Source organism: Copadichromis virginalis, linkage group LG7, assembly GCF_057382275.1.
Source record: "Copadichromis virginalis isolate Kocher_CV1m ecotype Utaka linkage group LG7, C_Virginalis_male_GT1.1, whole genome shotgun sequence".
NCBI lineage: Eukaryota > Metazoa > Chordata > Actinopteri > Cichliformes > Cichlidae > Copadichromis > Copadichromis virginalis.
In genome coordinates this window covers 14,983,359-15,006,839 of record NC_140624.1, presented here as the reverse complement: position 1 = coordinate 15,006,839, position 23,481 = coordinate 14,983,359, and the positions used below count along the sequence as shown (strand labels likewise).

General features: G+C 42.7%; 1 protein-coding gene across 7 annotated transcripts; it reads right to left on the bottom strand.

Annotated features, from left to right (window-relative positions):
* Window positions 1-861: 861 nt before the first annotated feature.
* LOC146704699 (protein phosphatase 1 regulatory subunit 12A) lies at window positions 862-22,021 on the bottom strand. 7 transcript variants are annotated; one of them, XM_085461996.1, is made up of 25 exons: window positions 21,615-22,021; window positions 16,580-16,710; window positions 16,103-16,221; window positions 14,777-14,933; window positions 14,495-14,639; window positions 14,325-14,399; window positions 14,083-14,162; window positions 9,968-10,152; window positions 9,716-9,825; window positions 9,427-9,624; window positions 9,182-9,264; window positions 8,988-9,077; window positions 8,749-8,850; window positions 8,554-8,655; window positions 8,388-8,478; window positions 8,179-8,304; window positions 7,988-8,108; window positions 7,759-7,862; window positions 6,405-6,464; window positions 6,292-6,314; window positions 6,151-6,214; window positions 5,917-6,021; window positions 4,722-4,772; window positions 4,452-4,502; window positions 862-2,141 (listed from the first exon to the last, which is right to left on the bottom strand). In XM_085461996.1, exons 1-25 carry the CDS (start codon window positions 21,888-21,890, stop codon window positions 2,055-2,057), a joined length of 2,736 nt encoding a protein of 911 aa, XP_085318122.1. In that variant the 5' UTR covers window positions 21,891-22,021; the 3' UTR covers window positions 862-2,054. The 7 variants fall into 7 exon arrangements, with proteins under 7 accessions (XP_085318122.1, XP_085318118.1, XP_085318120.1 ...); XM_085461992.1 differs by having other exon boundaries at window positions 9,968-10,176; window positions 21,615-22,020; XM_085461994.1 differs by having other exon boundaries at window positions 7,988-8,090; window positions 9,968-10,176; window positions 21,615-22,020.
* Window positions 22,022-23,481: the final 1,460 nt, after the last annotated feature.

Genomic DNA, 23,481 nt, shown 5'->3' with positions numbered 1-23,481 from the left:
GAAAACAAACTATAGAAATAAAAATCAAATCAATTATTGACCGTCAGCTGACATGCAGCATTGCATTACTCGCACCTCTCGGTGGCGCCAGGGAGCTGCCCGTGCAGCATCTGGCATCATGCCGGGGGTCAGAGCCACAAACCCTGGGAAAAGCAGTGCTTTGTCCATATAAGGCTGCAATCCATCCGCTTCCCTCTTCCTCCCCAGTTCCCTTCCTCTCTCTTTCTCAGACCTGAGGGATATTTAGAGAGAGCGCCTCAGCCAGCCTGCCCTTCCTTATTAGGAGCTCAGCTTGTTGTCAGAGGTTCTAGCCTGCAGGACAGTGGTCCATCTTTCTACTCTCAGATGAGACAAACAGATGGATGGCTCGTGTTAACTACACTTTACTGCAAGTGGGAAAGAAACACTGGGACTCGCACAGCTTCACCCATATGTCTGAGCACTCCAGCATATGTAATGACACCAGCTTCTATCATGTCAAGTAGCTCTTGATGTATTGTCCACCTGGGAGCAGAAGCAGATTAATGCAGCAGCACAAACATACTTTAAATACATCTGTGTTGGACTGTTTCCTCTTTTAGGCCTCTTGGTGTGTTACAGCTGTTCAGTTTCTCTCTTTTTCCCCCCAGTGACAGAGGACATCTGGCTACCAGCAGACAGACTAACAGACACCGTGCACATGGATGATACAGTATAGTGTGGGAAAACAGAGCTAAACGCAAACAAACAGGTGACCGCAAAACATAAAAGTGAGCCACTCAATGACTAGAGTTACAAAAGAGGCAGGAATCCATCTGGGAACTGAGTGTTGTGTACACTGATAAGACAGTCTGCTTGAACAGAGGTGGATAATAACCAAGCATTTGCTACAAACACACTTTTATTAGGGTGCAGACATCCATTTAATATATTAGAAAACCAACATGTGAAGCAAGGCTACATGGAATTTTACTTCAAAGGGGTATTGTTCAAGGCTAACATTTATACACAGACTGTACATAACCATGCTCCTTTGTCAGAGGAATTGATGCCGAAAAATTATGAAAATATTTAATCCAATGACAACCAAAAACCACTCATAGCATAATAGGATGTGCAATGACCTCTGATATTCACCCATTGGTAATTTCTAACTCTACTTGCTTAAAGGCAAGCAGTCGTGAGGTGGTAAACTGAAACGTTTTCTGTCTGGAGGACGGGCAAAGCCTCGCAGATCTTTAGCGCTTTGCAGAGAATAAAGTGCTGCGGTCGACCGACCGGTCAGTTTTTGTGTGTGTGCTTTTCTTTTTTTGTTTTTAAGAGCATGGAGTGTATCTGTGGTCACAAAAATATAAAAATGATGTGGGGAAGTGCATAGGTGGAGAGGTAGGTGGCTTCAAACACTTGCACATGGAAAGACAACAACCCAACAGACCTTCACGGATGACTCCCGTTGTCAGGATGACGCTGAATGTTTAAACAAGAAAAATGAAAGAAAAAAAAAAAAGTAGGATGCACCGAAATCTTTCTTGCCTGACAACACATTACATTTGGACTGCGAGTAGGATGAGGGGATTGGGGGGGATGAAATAAAAATAAATTGTGAATGTGTGTTGTGAGATGTGTTCACAAAAATAAATACTAACTGGGAACTTTAAGGCCCAGACTGTCTTGTGTGCATCGAGGAAGTACGGATAGGAGTGCACAGGAGTGCGTTGGCGCTCACCATGACGCACAGTTTTGCGTGTTGCACCAGACACAGAGTGTTCTGGCTGTTGTCGGGTCTCATGATGCTACTGTGGAAGCCTCTGGCCGCAGCCACGGGGTCTTTGCTGTGACTATCCGGCATTAAGGCACACAAAAGACACGCCAGCTGTTCGCATAGAAGCACCACAATCCAAGTCATGCTGTAGTGCTCATGTACGAAGGACTTTCTGCTGCTTCTCTCCCCTTCTCTCTCTCTCGCTCTCTCTTTGGCACTGGGAGGAATGTATGGCAGGGAGTGATGGATGGATAGGTGGGTGGAGGGAGGCGGGGGGGATCCCTGCTCTTCATGTCACTCTCTCTCCCTGCATCTATTTGGAGAGTTTGCTGATGACACGGATGAGTGCTCCATTTTCATCTTTAAGGCGCTGGTTGTCTGCCTTCAGGTCAACCAAAACCTGGTGGTAAAGATTAAACTCACTTTAAAACAAATTCTTTACACAATATAAATGCAGCTTTTATTTTACATTTGTCGTGGTCACATTACTGGATCAATGAGCTGTTGGATGTTAAGAGATTAATGCAGTCAACAGGTTTGTGACTCTGAAGCAAAACCCATAAAGCTTCTTTCCCAGGAGTCGCAGCGGCAGATGGATCTGCACAGATTTGACGTCGGATGCCCTTCCTTCCTGGCACAACCTTCCCAGGGTTTTCCATCTCCTCCCAGTCTTGAACCGCAGATTCGCATTAGGCGAATTTGTTAATCTGCACTGTAGAGCCAAAAACTATGCACAATATAAATTTGTCCAATCTCCCCTACAAGGTCATCTCCATCTCACCGTCCTGCTATTTTTACATTTCTCTCTCGCTCCCTCTCTGGAAGTCAAGCTGACCTCACTTTCACGTCGAGGGATCAGAACTGGGTCTCTGGCTCTGAAGTCCACAGTGTCTAAGCCCAAAGGCAATGCCTGAGGTCAGGAGCACAAATGGAAGAAAGCTAGAGCTTTATTTTTTGACATTCATGGGCTGAGCAGTGAATTTGTCCCCCATGGTCGGGTTGTCAGCATAAAGTTCCGCTGTAACATCCTGAGGTGTTGGAGAGAGGACCTCTGCCCTCATGTGCTGCCTCACAGTGCATTGAAGGCTTATTTATTTTGGCCTCTGCCCAACAACCAGCCCAACTTGCCAGATTTTTGCTTTCTGCAGCTTCATCCTCTTCCCATAAAATGAATTTAAAGTTGTAGGATTGCCATTTTGTCAAGGCTTTCCATCACAGATGAAAACGTGGTTGAAATGAGATATCCAAGAAGTGATTTTGAAAAACAAAAAAAGCAAACAACAACAAAAACAAAGGCCCTGGGAGCTGTTTGGCTGTACACAACACCTTGAAGAGGAGAGGAGCCTAAATTTATTCGAGTATAGCTTTTGCAGTTTTTTCCAGCAGGCACTGTGACCCACTGTAGCAAAATCAGCACATGAAACTAAACCACATCATTAATGACTTTGCCATTAACTTCTAAATCAGCAAGCTCAATATAAAGAACCAGTAAACAGCACTTCCTAAAGTAAAGTAACAGCTATCAGTGTAGTTATGTGTGCTTTGTTTGTCTGATTAACTACAGGGAACAAAAAGGCTGATATAGATAACAGTGCCATTTAGTATTTCTACTTTTACATTAACAGTACAGAGAATTGACATCCTGTTGATAGGCTGGTTATTAATAAGTCAACAACTCCTTTTAAACCAAAGGGTTGATTATAAATTGCTGCCTTAGCCTCCAAGCCATCAGATGTGTGATATATATATATATATATATATCAGGTGTGGATAAACTAAGCATTTAACATGTTACATGTTGCTCCGTCTACAGTTCACTGAGGCTTTGAATATCAGAAGTGGAACTAATAAACCAACTTGATAGCAGAGAACGAAAAAAAAAGACAATAGATTCAAACCTGGATCTAAAGAGCTCATTGAATTTGAGTGTGATACTGTAATAAGATGTAACTGTTGCAACAGTCTCTTGTGCCCCTTCTTCTTTTCTAAATATTCCACAGCAACCTGTAAGTGGAATTACTAGAAAGTGGAAGTTTTAGCCACAAAGTTGCCGAGTCATAAACCCGTCTGCAGACTAAATAACTGCAGAGCTCCAAACCTCCGCTGGCATTAACATCAGCACAAAAAACTGTGTGCTTTCATGGCCCAGCAGCTATGTAGGTAATGTGTAGGTGGCCCAGTACTTTTTTTATATATTGCACATAACTAAACACTGGATATACAGGGAAGCAGCGAGCCTGCCTCAGTCAGGTTACAAAACTAAATATCATCTTGTTTATTTGATGTTTTAGAGTGGGTGACACGATGAGCTTTGCTTTTTTTTACCTTACTGAACCATTTAGCTTTTAGCATTTTTAGTTATTGATTTATAAATAGAACTATTCTGTTAAAAGCCATGCTTAATCATTTGTCTGCTGTTACACAGAAGTTTATTATCTTTCGAGAAGGCAACAAAATAACTCATTCTGTTCAGAGTCACAATGGAGACCGCAGAGACATAAGATGCCTCAAGTTGCTAAGCAACTAAATGAAGAAATTGGCTCCAACAGACACCACCCTCGTCACACCACCTGGACACGGTGCAAAACAGCTCTCTACCTTGTGCTCTCACCACACTGCTGGACAGCACAAGCGAAAGCCAAGCTAATCGAGCAGAAGCATGCAAAAGTGCCCGTGGGCATGATAAGACTCGTTCTCAACATCTTCTCACCTTTAGCTCCTCCTCCAGCTCCGCCATTCGCCGCTCCAACATCCTTCGATCCTGGCGCCGGGGAAAATACGACATGGGAGGGTGGGGAGCAGGTAGAGAGAGAAAAAGAGAGAGTGACGTAGAAGGAGCACAAAAGTTGAGCGAAAACAAGCGAGGAAGTGGTTTGAGTGAGTAGAGAATAGAAAGCGTCAACAGACAGCAAGAGTGGCTGTAGTGTGGCAGATGAAGCGAAAACACAGCAAGTAACATCATTAGCAAGGGATGCATTACCTTCCTCTCCCGCTCCAGCAGGGCTGAACAGTCAGTCAGACGCTCCTGTCTCTGTTGAATACAATAAACCACGTTTACATAACCCGCACTGGTATTTTTACATGATCACATGCAGGCCTGTATGCAAAAAGACATCAAAAAGGTACACCCTGGAACCATGGACACAATAAGCCTGCATGTGAAACTGGGAGCTCACTGCTAGTAGTAGCAATCCAGAATTGTATTTGAATTCTGCTTCCTTACACGTCCTGAGGATCTGGCCCCGTACAGAGCATTTAACTGTCACAGTGCAGGCTTACAAGTGATTTACTAGAGTTTTCAAAAGTAGAATAAGAGGCAGAGCCTTCAGCATTCAGGCACCGCACCTGTGGAACCAGCTCCCAGTTTAAGTTCAGGAGACAGATTACTTTTTTTTCAGAAAACTTAAAGTTGCGACAGGATTAGGTGAACATGAACAGAACTCTCTCGTAGGTTCAGGCTGCTGGACTACACATCACTACTGCCATTAACATTTGTCTTCTCTCTCCTGTAGTTTGTGTTTTGCACTGTTTTTCCCCCTCTATGCTCTCCTTTCATCGACCAGTCATGGTAGACTGATTCTGCTGGACTTCTCTTGCTGTTAAAAGAAAGTTCTTCCATCCCACTGTTGCCAAGACCCTAATCACAAGGGCTCATCAATGGGGGCTCTCTGTCTAATATTTTAAGGACTTTAAATTTACAAAACAAAAACCATAGTTGTCAATTGGTGCTATATAGATCAATTTTAATTAGGGAAAAAAAATGTAAAAAAATTACTAAATAAATAAAAATTAAAAATATCCAAATTCTAAGAACCTTTTTAATCTAGTAGCGGTCTCACTTTTCCCTCATCTGGGTAGAGAATTTGAAGGGTTGCCTACGGATCACTGACTGTACAATACACTCCCATTGGAGAATACAAAAAAATAATAATAATAATATGCAGAAGGTATGAAACCAGGATTCAAATGCAGTCGAAGGCTTAAAACAAAGGGAACATTATATGGGTTTCTATATTTAGCAATAGTATTTGAAATGAGGTTGAAAAAAAATCATAAGCAGTAACAAAGAACCTGCCCTACTAGTTCCACCACTATGAGCTTCTTGCTTTGACTCTGCGTGGTGAAAGACGACAAGAACAGTTTCTGTTTGACTTTTTGTGTGTATTTGTTGTCACCTGCGTGGCCTTTTCCAGATCCAACCTGGTCTGAGTGACACTCCTCTGAGTGTCCTGGAGCTGTGACTGGAGCTGGCTGTTTTGTCTGGAAACCTCCTCAAACAACTGACAAACACACACACACACACACACACACACACACACACACACACACACACACGCAATGAAGAGTTAGGACAAATAAGGCAAATGTATCGCATGATCTCAACAGCGATACATTTGCTGTCGGTTCACCTTCTTAAAGTCCTTCGTCTCAGATCCTCCTCCCCGTGTACGGTCGCTATAGGATGAGTCCGACCTGGTTATATGAAAACAAAAAGGTCATCCACACTGTGAATGGAGAAAATTCAGATCAATCAAAAGTGGGATTCATACCTGGAACTCAAACGTTGGTCTGTCTGTAAACAAGAGGGGGGGAAAGCAAATACCTTACAGCTCTTTTCTTAAGTTACATTCTAATGAGATCACAAACAAGAGTTCACGCAGACCTGTGAATTGAGCCCACTGGTGGAAAACTCTTCCTCTCCACTGGGATCATTGTCTTCACCCTGCAGACGACACAGACAGAACAATAGGTTCTTACAGACATTGGCCCACAACAATCTACTAACTTTGTGTTGCACTCTGTCTCCGTTTTTTGCAAAACACTGGGAAATGCCTAAAGGCTGCCGTGTGGTGGGACACACTACTGGAGTACACAACCAACACCAACACGCAAGCTCCCGAACCAAAAAACAGAGACGGACGGGAGTTAAAGGTGGTTAAGATGAGACGCATGAGCAGAAATATTACAGTACTGTGCAAAAGTCTTAAGCCACCCCCGATTTCTTTATATGTTGGTAGGAAAATGGTAAATAAATGGCATCAGTTTACTGACCAATTTCTGCTATTTTTTTTTTTTTTTAAAAAGAACACACTTCACACAGTACTGACCTATGCCAAGGTTTGAACCAGTAGCTCTTTGGAAATCAACAAACAATAACATTCCTTTCAACATGGTCAGGTACAAGGACTGGACTGGACTTGAATGAGTGAAAAATAAGCCAATGTCCAAAGCAAAACTTTGGAAGACTTTCAGAAAGTCTGGAGGACTATTGGATGGCTCATTGGAAGTGAAACCCAAAAGAGTTAGGGGTGGCTCAAGACTTCTGCACAGTACTGTATGTTTAGCTGCGATGCAAGCATTTTGTCATTGAGCAGTCCAATAATCAGATATAAATTTGTGTCTACTACATTTCTGTGAGTTAACTCTTTTCCTACAAAGACGACCTCCCTGTATCCTTAATGGCTTTTGATGCAAACCCAGTCATTTTGTTACATAAGCTGAAGTATGACGACCTGCTCGGTTCAGAGAAGAGCTTCGAGAGTTATCTCTAGTAGGCTTTCAAGGGGTAAACAGTTAAGCGAAATCAATTTGATAGTCTGCATTTTTTATTAGACTTGAATGTGAATAATTCACAAAGCCAGGAGAAACGTTACCATGTTTGTAACTTGTTTAGCCAAATGCAATAACTTACTAATGCAAAGCTAACATTAGATTCTTACCAGAAAAATAAACAGAGCGCCAAAAAAAATCTTTTCACTTGAAAACTAAAAGGTTTTTGGCCAGCTAAAGGCACTTTAAGAGTTTTAGCTCTCTAGTGAATATTAGAGTGCCTGACTGTTTTTCCCTTCAGTGTGATGCGTTGTGCTCCTTCTTCATAAAACCCTAAAGTCAAGTTTTCCCCTTATTCCTCCTCATCGTACACATCTTCGTTTTCTATTTTCTCTCGCCAAATTTGTCTCTTCTTATGAGCATATCCATCCTGCATTTCATTTTTCAGATTAATAAGCAGAATTTACCTCCCCGGTCCTCTGTGCCTTCCTCCTGGCTTGAATTTGCCTCCTCTCATTGCGCTCCCTGGCCCATCGCTCTGTCTCGCTCTCCCCTGTGTTGGCCTCCACATCTGGAACAAAGCCAGACAGCAGCCTTTTAAGACCAAACTAATGTTTGCGAGCAAAAACCACACGCTGATGAGCGAAGGAAATGTGAAAACAAAAACCCAAACAAGCAACAAGGGCGGCAGCCTACCTCTTCTGTCAGAGGTCTGAGGTCTAGGTGTGCCAGCAGGTTGTGTGAGGCCCAGCAGGTCTGACTTCTGCAGGCTGGCAATACGAGACCTCCAGCTCAATTCCTGTAAACACAGCATCCCCTACTTTGTGACGTCACATGGTGTTACATAAGGACAGCAGTCAACAGGCCTCTAAAGTGCCGGCTCTCACCCCTTCCTCGCCCTTCTTCTGCTTTGCTTCTTTCTCCTTCTCCTCTTCCTTTTCTCTCCCTTTGTTGTCCGTCTTCATGGTCTGTATGGTCTTCTCTGCCTCCTGCAGATCTGTTAGCGTTACCCCCTTGAGGTGAAAGAAAACACAGTCAAGCGCCAAACTGACACAGCCTCTATCAGTAGGGCGAACATCTGAGCAAGTATCCCCACCTGAGTGGAGCGGCGGGATTGCCGTGCATGTCGGGAGCGAGCTTTCCTCTGCGCCTCTGCCTCCTCATCCCGCACTGGTGTCAGGTAGGACCTACATTAGCCGAAACGCAAGTTTAGCAACAAAGTCGCGCCCTTCGACATCCTCAAAGACACGCTTATCACTCACTTGCGCCTCTGCTTGGCTTCCTGTTCGCCTGCGGTCGTGCTCTGAGAGTTGGAGGTGGTAATGGCTGGTTGATCCTTCTTTTCCGTCTGTTCCTGAGGAAGTCTTTTCGTAGAAAGAAAGATGAAAGGTGACTCATATTGGTCCAAAGGAAAAAAAATAAAAAAAATCGTACATGCAGTGTAAAATGAAAAATACCTCTGAGCCAAGACACTATTAAGGCGGCCGAGTCCAGCAGAGCTCGTTCCTGTGCTAGCTGAGGTCACGGTGGGGTCATCCAGTCTCTTTCCATAAGATGAGCTGGAAACAAGACAGAACCCATTGGAAACTCAAAGGCACCTTTCACAGCCGCGCACAAATTAGCGTTTGCCGTTAGGGGACAGTGACAATTACACACAAACAGCAGAGTTAGACGGGCAGTGAGCAGCATGACTGACCTGTGAAGCAAAGACGGGGTGGAGCTAGTGAGATCATTTCCTGACTGACTATTGAAGCGTCGGGTGTAAGAGGAGCTACGGCTTAGCCAACTGAGAGAGAGACACACACACACACACAGGGTGACAAGGGGACATATGCAGGGATTCGGATTCTGGCTTCACAAACGCGGACATGTATGAGAGTTGAGGCCCACCTGTTGGAGTTGTCAGCAGTGTTATCTGGAATACTGAAGAGTCTCCGTGTTGGATTGGGCGGCACTCGAGCAAGCCTTGGCTCCTGAGCGCGAGGGGGAAGAGATCAGTTTGTCATTTATTTATGTGACTCAGTGAATGGAGGCAGTAAAGAAGCCTTTATTTGGCCTGTCAAGCTAGATTTATAGAAGTACGACTGTGGTTTCATGAGTGTATAAACCTATGAATCACGCGAGCGCCTGCGTACCTTGGTGTCAGCCTCAGAGCTGAGGCGGGGGCTGGAGGCAGAGCGGCTCATGCCGAGGCCGGACTCTGGAGGTCTGCTGGTGTCCTGGCTGGGGTCAGATAGCCCAGCTGAGCCCAGAGTCACAGAGCTGTCCGCCTTCCTCAGAGATGTTCTCCATGACCCCGGGGCTTCAGTGACTGGAGGCTTGCTTAATTCCTGCTACACACACAGTCAACATTTTTATTATCCTGCCTTGCTGTCACACAGCCGTACATGCATCTCATGTGCTCCAAGTCTTTTTCCCGTTTACCCTTTTCACTTGGCTCGCAGTGGTGCTTGTTGACATGGAGGTAGGAAGCAGATTGGTGGTGTTGCGCTTGTTGTTCAAGTTGTTTATGATTTCTCGCTTTTTCGCTTTCTCTGCAAGAGTGCAAAGGTTATTAAAAATGCTCTTTTGCCTTCTTTGTATGAGCGCAAAGGTCATTAGGATTAATCAATAACAATAACTCTGAACTATAAACACAGCCAGCAGGTACTTCAAAGCAGAAACAGCTTCTCTCACCTGACTCTGCATCGCTCTCAGACTCGCTCTCCTCCTCTGAGCTGGAGCTGCTCGAGGCTTTCGCCTGGCCCTGAGACTGGTTCTGTCCCGCCTGGCCCTCCTCCTCCTCGTCCTCTGCCGGACTGCTCTGCAGGGCAGGAGGCGGAGGGTGCTTCTCCCGCTCGTGGAGGCAGATCTTCTCCTTGCTGCTCATACGAGAGATAGAAGTCCTGCAGGGGCGGGGCCAAGGTGGGGGTGGGGGGTGGGGGGGTGGAACAACAGGTGGCATGCAGGGAGCTGATCAGTGAGGGTAATCATTCCATGTGCAGCCAATTAGAGCGAGCATGCATCAATCAAGACCTCGGTAGGTGAAACAGTGGGTCATTTTCTGTGCCGCCGTTTCTGCTTCGTTTGTAATTGTGGCCAATTGCTTTGCACCAATTCGAGCCGTTTCCTTAAAGTGAAACGTTGAAATCATTCACACAGATTAAGGAGCAGCCACAGAAGTGAAAAGAACAAAAAAACAAATGCTGTCTCTCAGTGCCACACTACATATTAATGGTAAATAATATGGTTTACGTGCACATTTGGCCCTATTAACCAAGACATCAACAGCAAAGCACCCATCCTCTGAAAAGTGTTTGAATTATACTTGTTTTTACTCGAGAAGGAGAAACAGTGAAAAATGGCATTCAAAGATAAAATAAGACATCTTTTCACGGAGAAACAAAGTATGCGTTTATATCGTCAACAACACTTAGAGGGCAATCATTTTATACTACCTGAAAAACTTAAAACATCCTCGCTTAGTTCTACATGACTTTTCAATTCAACATTACAGAGAAATATTTATGCTTTAGTCAGTTTCTGTTTCTTTTACCCCGCTTGACCAACTTCTACCGGTTTTTGCAAAGTTTTGAAAAAGTCCTTTATTTCTACTGTCTACTGCATATTGTTAGCACACAAAGAAACATGCTGGGATAACAACAGGACACCTTGGGACACTCTCCAAAGACACATTGTTTACCTTTAGAGTTTCCTGGTTAAATTAATGTTAAAAAAATGTTATAAAAAATGTATATATTTTTTCTTTTTTTTGTGGAGCTTTTAATCAACTGCTTGCAAACGCTTGCACTGCTGCATGAGAAGTCACAAATTTGAAAACCTTTTTCTGACATTACATCATATCCTGTGCATCTACTGCTCTACTATTCCGTTCCACCCTTTTGGCCTGGAAGGCCCTTCGTACTAAGAGCAAAGAGGATCCTACAAATTTAAGACTGTTTAGTCTTTAATATCTAACGTGAAGGAATATGACAGCATTATTTGAATGTCTTTAAGTCACTGGCATTTTTTTTTCCATCTGTAATTTTGTTTGTTTTTGTTCTTGGAATCTTTCATGTACAGAAAAAAAGAATCCATCTACCTAACCATCTCAACCATCTTTAAATGTATGAAATACATCTTTAACACTGTTTTCTTGATCCCCTGTTTACATGAGCACATCACATCGGATGTTCTGTGAGCGAGCACACCAACCTTCACTGTAGTTTTTACGCTGCATATACTGCGATGTTGGAATTTACTCGTATCACCCACCATTTTATTTTACTGTTAATATATTTTTTTCCTTCTAGTGTTTGATGGCAAATATAGTCTTGCTAGGGGGACTTAATTATTTGTTGTAAGCAGTGTTGGGTAAGTTACTTTAAAAAAGTAATTAATTACTAATTACTTAGTCAATATTGTATTTAAAATACTTATCTAATTACTGTGTCTGAAAAGTAACTTAATTACTAAATAAGTAATTTACTAAATACTTCTTAAAACCCCTATAAACCTTGAGTGGACAATCAATAGAAATTAAACTCTTTAAATAATAAATACATTTTTTAAAGACGGAGACTCTACAGTACGCAGCGGTAGCATCTCTTCCACAATGTAGCCTGCAATCATTTTTTAAGCTCACCTTCAGACGCTTTCTGTGCTGCTGAAGTAAAATCAAGTTTTGCCTGCTTAGCAGGAGTTGCCGCGGTGTTATCCATGGATGATGAACAAGGATCACTCGGAAGTGTTTGTCTATGCTCTCGTGTCAGGCGCTTCAGTAGATTACTCGTGCTATTAACAGCAGCCGATAGTTTTTTCTCCCCAGGACATAGCTTACATATTACTGTAATATTCTTGTCTGCTTGTTTCAGAAAGGTGAAGAGACGGGAATATGTCCATTTCATAAAACAGCCACTCGCTTCAGCCGAGTCCGACATCTTCCGCTTTAGAACAGCGGTCCCCAACCCCCGGGCCTCGGACCGGTACCGGTCCTTGAGTCGTTTGGTACCGGGCCGCGAGAGTTGAGGCTCAGGTGTGAAATATATAGTTTTCAGGGTTTTTATCGGTTTTCAGCGTTATTTTGTTATCGTTTTTATCGTTTACTCAGTTTTCCTGGGTCTTTTCAGGTATGGTTTATGCCTGACAATATTTTCATGGACCGGCCTTTAAGGTGTCGCGGATAAATACAACAAAATAAAACTAGTACCGGTACCGAAAAAAAGAAAATTTATTCATACCGGTCCGTGGCGCAAAAATTGTTGGGGACCGCTGCTTTAGAATACGACTATGCAGCAAACTGGCGCGAAATGATGTGCACCTGCACTGCAACGATGTTAAAGCGGCAGAGTTTACTTCTACGTTTAGAAGACAAATTATTGAAATTAAATAATGATATTCAGCCAGTTTAATTATTTTACAATGTAACGCAAGTAAATTGTAAGTAACAGTAATTAAAATACCTAAAAATGAACAGTAATTAGTTACTCTACTTTTTCAGTGGAAAAGTAATTTAATTACAGTAACGCGTTACTTAGTAACGCATTACACCCAACACTGGTTGTAAGCTGCCATTTGCAACAGGCTGGATTTAGCATTTACAATGTGATCAGCAGTGTTGGGGAGTAACGGAATACATGTACCGCCGTTACGTATTTAAAATACAAAATATGAGTAACTGTATTCTGTTACAGTTACCGTTTAAAAAGGTGGTATTTAGAATACAGTTACTTTGTTGAAATAAATGGATTACACGGCGGTACTTTCCTGTTTCATATTGTCGCGGGTCAGGACTGTTTGGGTTTTGTTTGACAGCTACGTTCTGTTGTTCCAGGTGGCAGCGTTACGGTTGCCATGGTTACAGGGTGACGCTCTTTCTCTGCGTGTTTCCTGGGTGAGAGAGCGGCTTTTTGTTGTTGTTGTGCTAAGCAGGATGCTACATGCTCTAAAGAATGTAGCCTCATGGGCAGTGTAGTCCGTGCTGCTGGGAGAATGGACTGCCATACCCGTTATGTGTCTGTGAGCGCGAGGAGGGAGAAAAGGGCGAGTGGAAAACTACGAGTTATCATCGAGCAGAAACAGGAGCTGGAAGCATGTAAATATAATAATAACCACTGCAGCCAAGAAGAGTGTCTGATGAGCCCAGTTGTAAGTAAGCTATTAAGACGCTGTGTTCGTGTTTTCCTCCAAAACAATAAGTTCCGTTGGAGCAGCCTTTCAACGCCTCACTCTGTTTCTCGCTAGCAAAGTTGACCCAGACAACGAAGTAAAGCTATTTTTCGGCTACGAGCCCAACTCGGAGCCCGACATATTAGTCAGAGGTCCCTTTAATACGGTTCGGAGCCGCGGACCTTCAGTAACAGTCATAAATCACAGCAATAGTACATTCACGTAGTTGTAAAAAAGCATGATAATATATTAAGTAATCCAAAGTATTCAGAATACGTTACTCTCATTGAGTAACGTAACGGAATATGTTACAGAATACATTTTGGGGCATGTATTCTGTAATCTGTAGTGGAATACATTTTAAAAGTAACCTTCCCAACACTGGTGATCAGATGCAGACTTAAAAAGAAAGCATTAATATTCAGTATGAAACTGAGAGACAGACTGCTACATCTACCCAGGTTGGTGGGTAGAAGTAACACAGCTGAAGGGATGGGAACACTGGGACTGTCACACCTGCATGCAGACAACAGCTGGATCAAGGATTACTGGGATTGGGCTGAGGAACAGCATAGCGTGTACACACTCACACACACACACAGATATACACAAACATACGGACGCACCAACACACTGGCACTGACCTGCGTGGGCGGACTGGTACCATGGGGATATGCGAAATGGGCTCAATAACAGGAGTCTGTTTCTCTTTCTCGCTACGTAACTGAAGAGGAATATAAACAGACATAAACACAGAGAGCACTCGCCGCTGGAACGCCATCAATCATGACAGGTCTGTCCGAGCAAGTGAGATAGTCACAGTGCCTTGTGTGTGTGTGTGTGTGTGTGTGTGTGTGTGTGTGTGTGTGTGTGAAGACAGACTCACAGCGTTCTGCTTCTTCTGCAGCTCCTCCAGAACGTCCACGAGGTTCTCGTCTGCAACATCTAAAGGTGTTTGTCCCTACAAGGACAGCCACAGTGATCAGTGATGGCACATGCTAAAGCTCCAATCACAGACTGAACTGCAGAGGGAAAGCTTGTTCGCCGTGCCCTCACCACATTGTTGACGGCACCCATATCGCACATGTTGTCAACCAGCAGGCTGCACACCTCCTCCTGCCCCCAGTGAGCTGCTGCGTGCAGAGGCGTCCACCCGTCAGTGTCGCTGCAGTCCACATCCACCCTGCACTGTAACAGTACCCTGAGCGAGGTGAGGGAGTTGGGAGGAGTGGAGGTGGGGGAGAGAACAAGGCTAAGAATAAAAGCCGTTTGACTTGGCATGGTAACAAAATTAAACAAAAGTCAACAAGCTGCTCTTATGTGTGCACTTATGCTCACTTCAGGACTTCAATGTAGCCTTTGGCAGCGGCGACGTGTAGAGCCGTTGCCTTGGTGTTTGGGTGAGGTGTGAGTGTGCCGTCTCCTGCCAGCACCGCCATGGCATCCCGGAGCATGATCCTCTCCTCTTCCTTTCGGGCCGTATCCACGTCTATTCCTGTGACAAGCAGTGACAACCTCGAGTTAAGAAGCACTTCAAAGCATCTAAAACTCCCCTTCCATTTAGATCTATGATGAGTGATGACATCGGGGTTACAAGTCAGGTTTAATGTACTCTAACTTAAGTTTTGTTTACGAAAAGCTTACAAATATCAGGACAATTCTGTAAGTAAAGCATCCCACACACAAAAAAATAAATACTTGTGAGTGTAAATTTATCTCATATACGTCATCTGTGCTCCCGGTTGTATTTGGATCTCAGCTAACACACATTCGACAGAGATAAAAGCACAAGCCTGGAGTCCAGAACAATTAAGGTCACAGAACATTTGGTGCACGGCCGCTGTCCTTGTTTCTTTGCCTCCTTTTGGAATGAACAGGAAAAAGGAAAAAATGAAGTTCTGAGGCTCCATATTTATAAAAAAAAAAACAAAAACTGAAGCCTGAGCTCTGTATGATTTCCTGATTATTGCTGCTTGTGAAAAACTAACGCAACCGGCACCAAAGCTGTGTAGAATCATCAGTATAGTTAATTCCTTGAAATACTCCCAACATCATCGCTTCGGTTGATTAACACATGTGAGCTCACGTTTGTTTTCAGTCTTCTAACTTCAGTAAGATTACTGACTGTACATAAAAGTTCTCTTTTAATTTGGCATCATCACTCATCACACTGAAAATTTGATTTTCGGTTTCAGGATTGCAGGTTTGGCTGATTAAAGGACCTAAAAATACAGATAACACGGAAACGCACAATATCCGATTACAAGCAACCTTGCATTTGTGTTGATTCTACACAAAAGTAGGGTTTATATTGTCTTTTAATTATTAAGATGGATGTGCACATCCCAACAGAACTGACAACCTTGAATCAAGCCCCCGTGCGCTCACATTGGGAGCAGTTATCTTGCACAATTGCCCATATTTCTCGTGTGCTTAACCTTAAAACTGAGGAAGCATTTCAAGGCTAGGATCTCAATCGATACTGTGCCCAAGTCCAGCTGAACTGTACCTGGAGCCACATCCTAAAGTGCACTAGAGTACGGCACCCAGCAATCACAATAGTCAAACAAGCTAATGTGACTGCATGTTATGAGTCACTTAGAGGGAGGACACCAGAAAGGTGGAGAGGAGAGGTTCCAATTCTCCCGTTTTTGTTGCTTTTACCTTGTTTTTTAATTTCAGCTTTCAGGAGCCTTTCCATTGCATCTTCTGTGGCAACATCCAGAGGAAGCTCTCCCTCGCTGTTCACTGCTCCAACATGAGCACTGTGTTCTATCAGATACCTTAAAAAACAAAGATACATTTGTCAGATAGCAACGGTAAAACCTGAATGGAGGATAAACGAGTTTTCTTGGCACCCTCCGATGAGCTTTTGGCCTTCAGTCAAAAGGAAGATCACTGGTTCACTGAGTTTAAAATACATTTTTATTCAAGTCAAGTAACACCGACTGTTAGCCTTAAATGTATGTCGACCGATTGTGCAGTCAACCCCCTCTCCAGAAGGCCAATCACGAGCCTGGGAAAACCCTGAATATGTGTGAGTTTTATGTGTGTTATCTAACACTGATTTACGTCTGTGTTTTCTAATCCCTCAGCACCACTCGGCTGTGATGTGACAAAGTGATGGTGGTCGACACTCACTTAGCAATCTGGATGAAACCGCAGGAGGCTGCAGCATGCAGAGGAGTCCAGCCCTCGTTGTCTCCTCTGTTGACGTCGCTCCCGTTCTCCACCAGGAACTGCACCATCTCAGCGTTTTCATCAATGCAGGCCTGCCAGAGGACAAACGTCCGCATGATTGATTGCCGTGTACAAGTGTTTACTGTTTATTCTGACATTAACAAATGGATGCCAGTCTGAGTACAGTTTCAGTACAGTAGAGGAGGTCTCTGACCCACTTCACCATGGTTCGTTGCTAAAGGCAAAACTCCAGACTCTTCCAAAATCTGTTAAACTCAACCAAAGCAGCGGGGCTAAAACAATGACTACTGTGTCTCCTTGCTGTAATGACTTTCTGCTAAGTGGGTTGCTAAAAGCCCTCAAGTACTTTCCAAAACAGTCATTTTGCAGCACAAGTGAAACAGCGATTCTATTTAGCAGCTTTTCCTCAAGCTAGGTCGAGCAAAGAATCTAAGTGTGATCAAACACAAGTCCCGGGATAAATCCCACGAGGACCTCATGGGATTTTGCTATGATAGGTTACTTTGATTTAAGTTAATATTTATTAAAAAGAGCCAGATGGAAGGTTCTTGTACTGAATAAGTGTTTTTTTTGGCTGCTTTTTCACTCATTTTCAGCTGATGGTTTTCAGAGGAATGTTTTTATTTGGTTTTTTAAGCCACTTAACTCTGACCTATGAATCATTCAAAAACTAACTCAAGAGATAAACCAGTTTTGAATCTAAACGTAACAGTCAACTTCACCAATAACCACTTTTAATTGGCAGCTATTAGCTAACGACAACATTTCCCGGCATGGTGTGCAGTGTGTCCTTAAACACTGAGGAAACAGAACAAGTGGATGACAAAAGGAGATGTGGGTAGCTTTAAAAAATAAAAATAAAAAAACTGGCAAATGGACAGTCTCTTAAAGTCATGGCCTTAAGAAATAAGGAAAAAAAGAATCCAGCCGAGACCAGAAAGATGGATCTGGCCTTTCATCCATCTACTGTTTGCTCTGGTCTCATCAGAACGGTGGCTGTCAATAAGCCATTTTTAATTAAGGGAAACGGGGAGAAAAGCCTGAGGTATGCGCCAAATTACACAGGAACTGGACTGAAAATCAGTGGCAGCACCGATTCCTCACGCCTGATGGATTGACGGATCCAAATTTGAAGCTTTGAGCTCAAAAAGGCAGCCAACATCCAAAGAAGAGCATCGAATGTCTTTCAAGAAGCCTGGAGAACAATTCCTGAAGAGTACTCAAAGAAATGATAAGAAAGCTTGCCAAGGAGAGTTCAGGCCGTGTTGAAGAATAAAGATGGTCATACCAAATACTGACTTTCAAAGGCATTAAATATGAACAAGCTTCATTTTTAGCTTGTATAATGTATTTCCATGCATGTTTGCAAATGTTTCCGTATCTACCACTACACCAATTTCACATTTTCCTATCAAAATATAAAGAAATGAGCCGTAGCTCAGAATCTGTGCGAAGACCAAATAAATAAAATGTTAATAACACAAAAAACTAAAAATATATTACTAGCGTCTGTACCTACTCTTTGATGGTGTAAGAATCAGACAGGGAGTAACATAAGATTATGCTTTTGTTATTCTTCATTTTTGGGTGAAAACTGATGTAGACACTGACTTTATAAATAGCATTATTAGTTAATTTACGAATGTCTTTTAATTACAGGGATGCACTGATATATTAGCTCACATTCACTAATGTTTAACTGTCAATTTAGAGCAGCGTAAATGTTCACTGACTGAACTTTGCAGCACTCCATAATTCCATTCACCTGTCTATGAAATATTAGTAATGCTCTGTGTTTGTGAGTCTCTACTTCAAAAGTAAGATAATAAGTAAGACAATAGCTTACTCAATATGTGATATTATGGCAATTTTGAACATTTTCCTATATTCTGAGTATTTTTTATTTAATATTTGCAGAAAATTTGCCTCCTATCAGGTGACCTACGCAATCGTCTCGTAATCAAAAGCGGTCGTGAGCGTGCAACGCCCTCGAGCTCTGAGCAAACATTTAGTCACCACAAGTTGCAGTCGGTTGCAGAATGTGAAAAAATTATTTTCTAGTTGCAAGGAGGTTTCTTTCCTATTTTAACTTGTGTAACTTTGAATTAGGATGCGGTTTTGTCATGCTGTGTGCGTCCAGTGTTGGACGATTTTTTTCAGTAAAGTCGCTTTAATGCAAGTTTGCTCGGCTAACACCATCTCGGGAAGGCGGTGCATGAGATGAGCATTTTCATTGATTTGATGATAATATCGATATTTGGTGTCCCGGTATCGGTACGATATGAAAAATATCATGACATTATGCTGCCCCACGGCTATTATAGCCTACGACTAAAACTAGGCGGGAAATAAATATTTGAAGTAACAAAATAAAATCAAAAACTACACTTTTGAAGTTTTTGTCTTATTTAACTTTGTCAACAAAATCAGCACGAATAGGCTTTGGTAAATACTTTTGTGTTTACTGGAAAAACCACATGTGTGGCTGTGAATCAGGTGTTTGCATTGTGATCGCCGCCCTGAGCTTCTGAATAATTAAAGAACACTAAAACTAAAACTGGCACCCTCTCTGAAAACTAGCTAAATTGAACAGAAGAGAACGTTTTCAATCGTAAACAATGAAACCACTCTTTATTAAAAGAGGGATCATGGTGTGCCATCTTTTTAGTGGGTACCTGTTGGCAATGAAGCTATTCCTCTGTATTTTATCTCATATATGCATGTATGCAAAGACAAGCTGCTGCAGACTCACTTTGGAGGAGTTTTCGACGATGCTGCTTCTCCAAAACGAGAGCGATTCTGAGTAATCAATAAGTGAAATCAAAAGTGACGGTCCATATTTTAGATACAGTGCCAACACAGTTTCTCCTGCTCTCTCAGAGTTTGCATATATGTAAACATCTGTAATACTCTGAAATACAAATGAAGTTTAAAAAAAAACTTTTCTTTTTTTTAAAAAAAAATAGCTGTCAATACATTTCACTAAAAACTACAAATGTTAACTTCACGAAGAAGGTTGCAAAGTCATACGGATTCCTCCTCTGGGGACTACAGTGTTTATTTAAACATTATAATAAATTTAGTGGCAATCTACTGCGTAGTTGCCGAGATCGGCCTGGGCCAATGCGGCACATAGCCAGTGGCATGGCTATAAATACTTGATAAAGGTGGAGATTTATCTTTTTGTGACTCTGAAGCAAAGCTGAACTGAATACTAACAACAAAACGATTAGTTTAATCTGCACTGGTGTCTCATTTCACTGATGTCAGCAGGTGAGATGATATTTACTCAAAAAAATGTGACGTTACCGAAGCAGTTCTTCTGTGGGACGTCACAGCGCCAAGTGTCTGTAACACGTACAGAAACGTCTCCATCAGGCCTGTCTTAAGCCACCTAAGAGGCTTTTCTTTTAGGCTAAATCAACTAATCACAAAGCTGGGGAAAGCCTCCTCCTTCCCTTTTATAATATGAGAGATTTAGGCAGGTAATGCATGGGAAAAAAACCAAAAAACCAAAATGTGATCATTGTAAGAGCTGAAAATGGGGCTCAGCAACAGCCGGAGGGGGGGGGCGGGGGTCGCCCACTAATGGAGTGGGTGCTCTGAGCTGAATGAATGAACAGTGGGTACTTCTGGCACCCTGCGTGTGACGACGGTCCATACACACACATACACACACTCTCAGCAGACTCCTTCACTGGGTCATCAAGTGACTCATTGTGAAAATCGCCTTTGACAACAGCAGTTTGTGCTGTTTGAAGCATGTTTTCCATTTCTTCATCCGAAATCCCTAAAGTCCCCTCCATGGGGAACTGGCAAAGGGAAGGAGAAAGAGAAACAAGAAGAGGAGGAGGAGGAGGAGGGAGAAGACAGAAAAGGCTTTGGATGAAGAGGATGGAAAGTTTGGAGAGTGCGGGCCCTATATTTAATTCGAGTTTCCAGGCAACCGATGAGCAATAGGGGGAGAGAGGGATGGAGGGCAAGGAGGGTGACCACACTGGGTGACCGGTCGGACATGTGGAGCCACCAGAAGACTCATCTGAACCAGCCGTGGTGGGGCAAATTCACTAAACTGCCTCAAAATTGGGAGGGAAAAACCACATCTGCATGAGCACGCAGGCCAGAGGACTTCGAAGCAGATCTTTTCTGTATGTTCTCAGGAATCCTGGTCAAAACTCATCTGACCCTGCTTTCACTTTATGAGATGAGACAGCAATGTGTTTACCACACAGTGCCATTAAAGTGGAGGAAATGCTGCATCACCGAGGGCCTGTGTGACAGTGATGGTGTCCAGAGTGAGCCTGGGTGTTATGACTTAAGTCAAGAGCAGGGACAAGAGGAGGACTTGAACATGCACCGAACAAGTCCAGCCTGTCTTCGACTCATGAACGCAACAATCACGAAAACTGCAATAATAAATGTAAGGGTGAAAACTTCAGTTATAATGCCCTCCCTCTTTTCTTTTTTGCTTTAAGACCTTTAGATAGGACGGTGAAACTCTCTCTCCCACTACTTTCCTGACTCTTCGGCAGGGCCTGTATGCCACAAGCCTGCCCATAACTGTCTAAAAATGGTCCACCAGGCTCTTTGGTTTTTACCGTCTGCTGCCCTCTCGTTCGCTTTTTTTTACGCCATAAAAAGAAGCCTGTAATTTACTAAATGCAACAGTGCGGATCAGACAGCCTCCCAACGGGCTAATAAACCAAGTTTGCTAGTGTTAAACAGGCCAGAAACTCTTCCCGGACTTTATAAAACAAACGCACAGAGGAATGAGTGATGGATTACAGGAGCTGCTGGGCTGGAAGTACGTTAGTGGTCCATTTTACCTGTGAGTCCTCTTCGCTGTGAGGATCATTAAGGGATCAACGCTGAGCCCTTTTCCCTTTAGATGAGCGACAGTTGTAGCAACTGTAGCGATTAGCTCGGGCAGAAAGGAAAACTAGCTGCTGACAGTTAGAGGGGCAAAACTTCCTACCTGGTGAAGCGCTGTCAGTCCGTCTACGTTAGCGTGGTTGATGTCAGCTCCCTGTCGGAGCAGCGCTGCCACCTCCTCCCGGTCTCCGGCGGAGCAAGCAGCCATAAATACGGCTCCTTGGGCGAACCGAACTTTCGCCCGGCGCGTTCCGGAACCGCTCGAGATTTCCCGGGACTCCGAACCCGTCTGATCCGTCTCTGAGCCCAGCCATCGCTGCAGCTGATCCTGCCGTCGCTGCTTGGCAGCTTCGGACCGGGAATGGTCAGTGGCCGCCATCTTCCCTGGTCTGTCCCGGACAGATTCAGCTCATGGTACGAGGAGAGAAGCGGAGTGCCGTGTTTGGATTCCGCACCCCCGCCCTCAACACACCTCCCGGACTGCGCCCCCTGGCGGACAACACGACATAGCGAACTTCTGCGACTGAGTGGCAGTTCTGCGCTGCCTTCAGGAACTACTCGGAAGTTTCCCTGTTATTTTTTTTTTTTTACCACAACCACATCAATTTAAGGGGAAAAAAAGTTCAGACAGTTAAGATGACCAACCACACAATCAAAGAAATAACACAGATTCCCTTTTAATATTTGTTATATTATATATTTATTATATTATATATTGCAACACAAACACAAAATTATATAAGTAAATACAACAGTTTTTATGTTTTTCTGTCATGTTATTTTAATGCTCGTTTTTTTCTTTTTTCTTTTTTTTTTCTTGTTTTGATCTTTATGAATAGAATAGAATGCCTTCATTGTCACTATACAGATGCATCTCCTACTCAGTGCAAACATGGCGGTGGGGGGTAAATACATATGAACAGTATTTAGACAATATATATATATATATAATGTACAAATATAAAAAAAAAGAAAAGAAAAGAGAGAGAGACAGAAAAGTAAATATGTAAATAAACAGCGTTTTGTATTGTTTGGGTTATTGCACATGGAATGTAGTTTTGCACAGTGGTGTGTTTATCAGTGCATGTGCATGTGTAAGTTAAGGGTAGTTATGGCTAATAACTGGATGATACCAAGTTCACCAGCTTTCTTAAAAGGCCAGAAGTGATGAGACTTATGTGTGACACGTTTTGCTTTTATATGTGAACAGAATGGGGGGATATTCAAATACTCCTCTAACCAAAACAACAATAAAAGCTCCTCAATTTGACCCAAAAAACAAACTCCTTTTTTTGTACTGAAATAATTTAACATATTTTAAATTAAATCAGAATCAGAAAGACTTTATTTATCCCCAAGGGGCAATTAAGATACAACAGAGCAGCATGACGTTAAAGATAAGGACAGGGCATAAACAGGCAATAAGAATGAGTTGATAAATACACAGAATATACAGTATATACACAGTTTTAGAATTAAAGTGACTGAATAAGTGAATGCACTGCTGTGTTATGTTAGTAACTCAAGAAGAACTCAAGAGTCATGCACTTTCATGCAAATATAATGGAAAAGGGGGATAAAAAGTAAAATATATATTCTTGATACTAACAAGAATGTATTTTGTTTGCATATGTAATATATTATCTGTCCAGAGGATACAATATATATCACTTGGATTAATTGTTTTCTGTATGGCATTTTCAGTCTCTTACCACAGACACAGTCACAGACTAGACTGTAAGCTGCACAGATTCTGTGGCTGTAAAACAAACCCAAATCATCACCACTCCACTCCTGATCTAATCTGAGATTGTCTTATAAGTCTTGGCTTTTTTTTTTCAGATACAAATGTCATGGTCCTTTTAGAGAGAAGAGCATTTCTCCTGAGAAAACACGTCATACTTATTTAGTCTTTTTTAATTGTTCTCTCATGAACTTAAACATTTAACATGCTAACTGAGGTCTGTCTA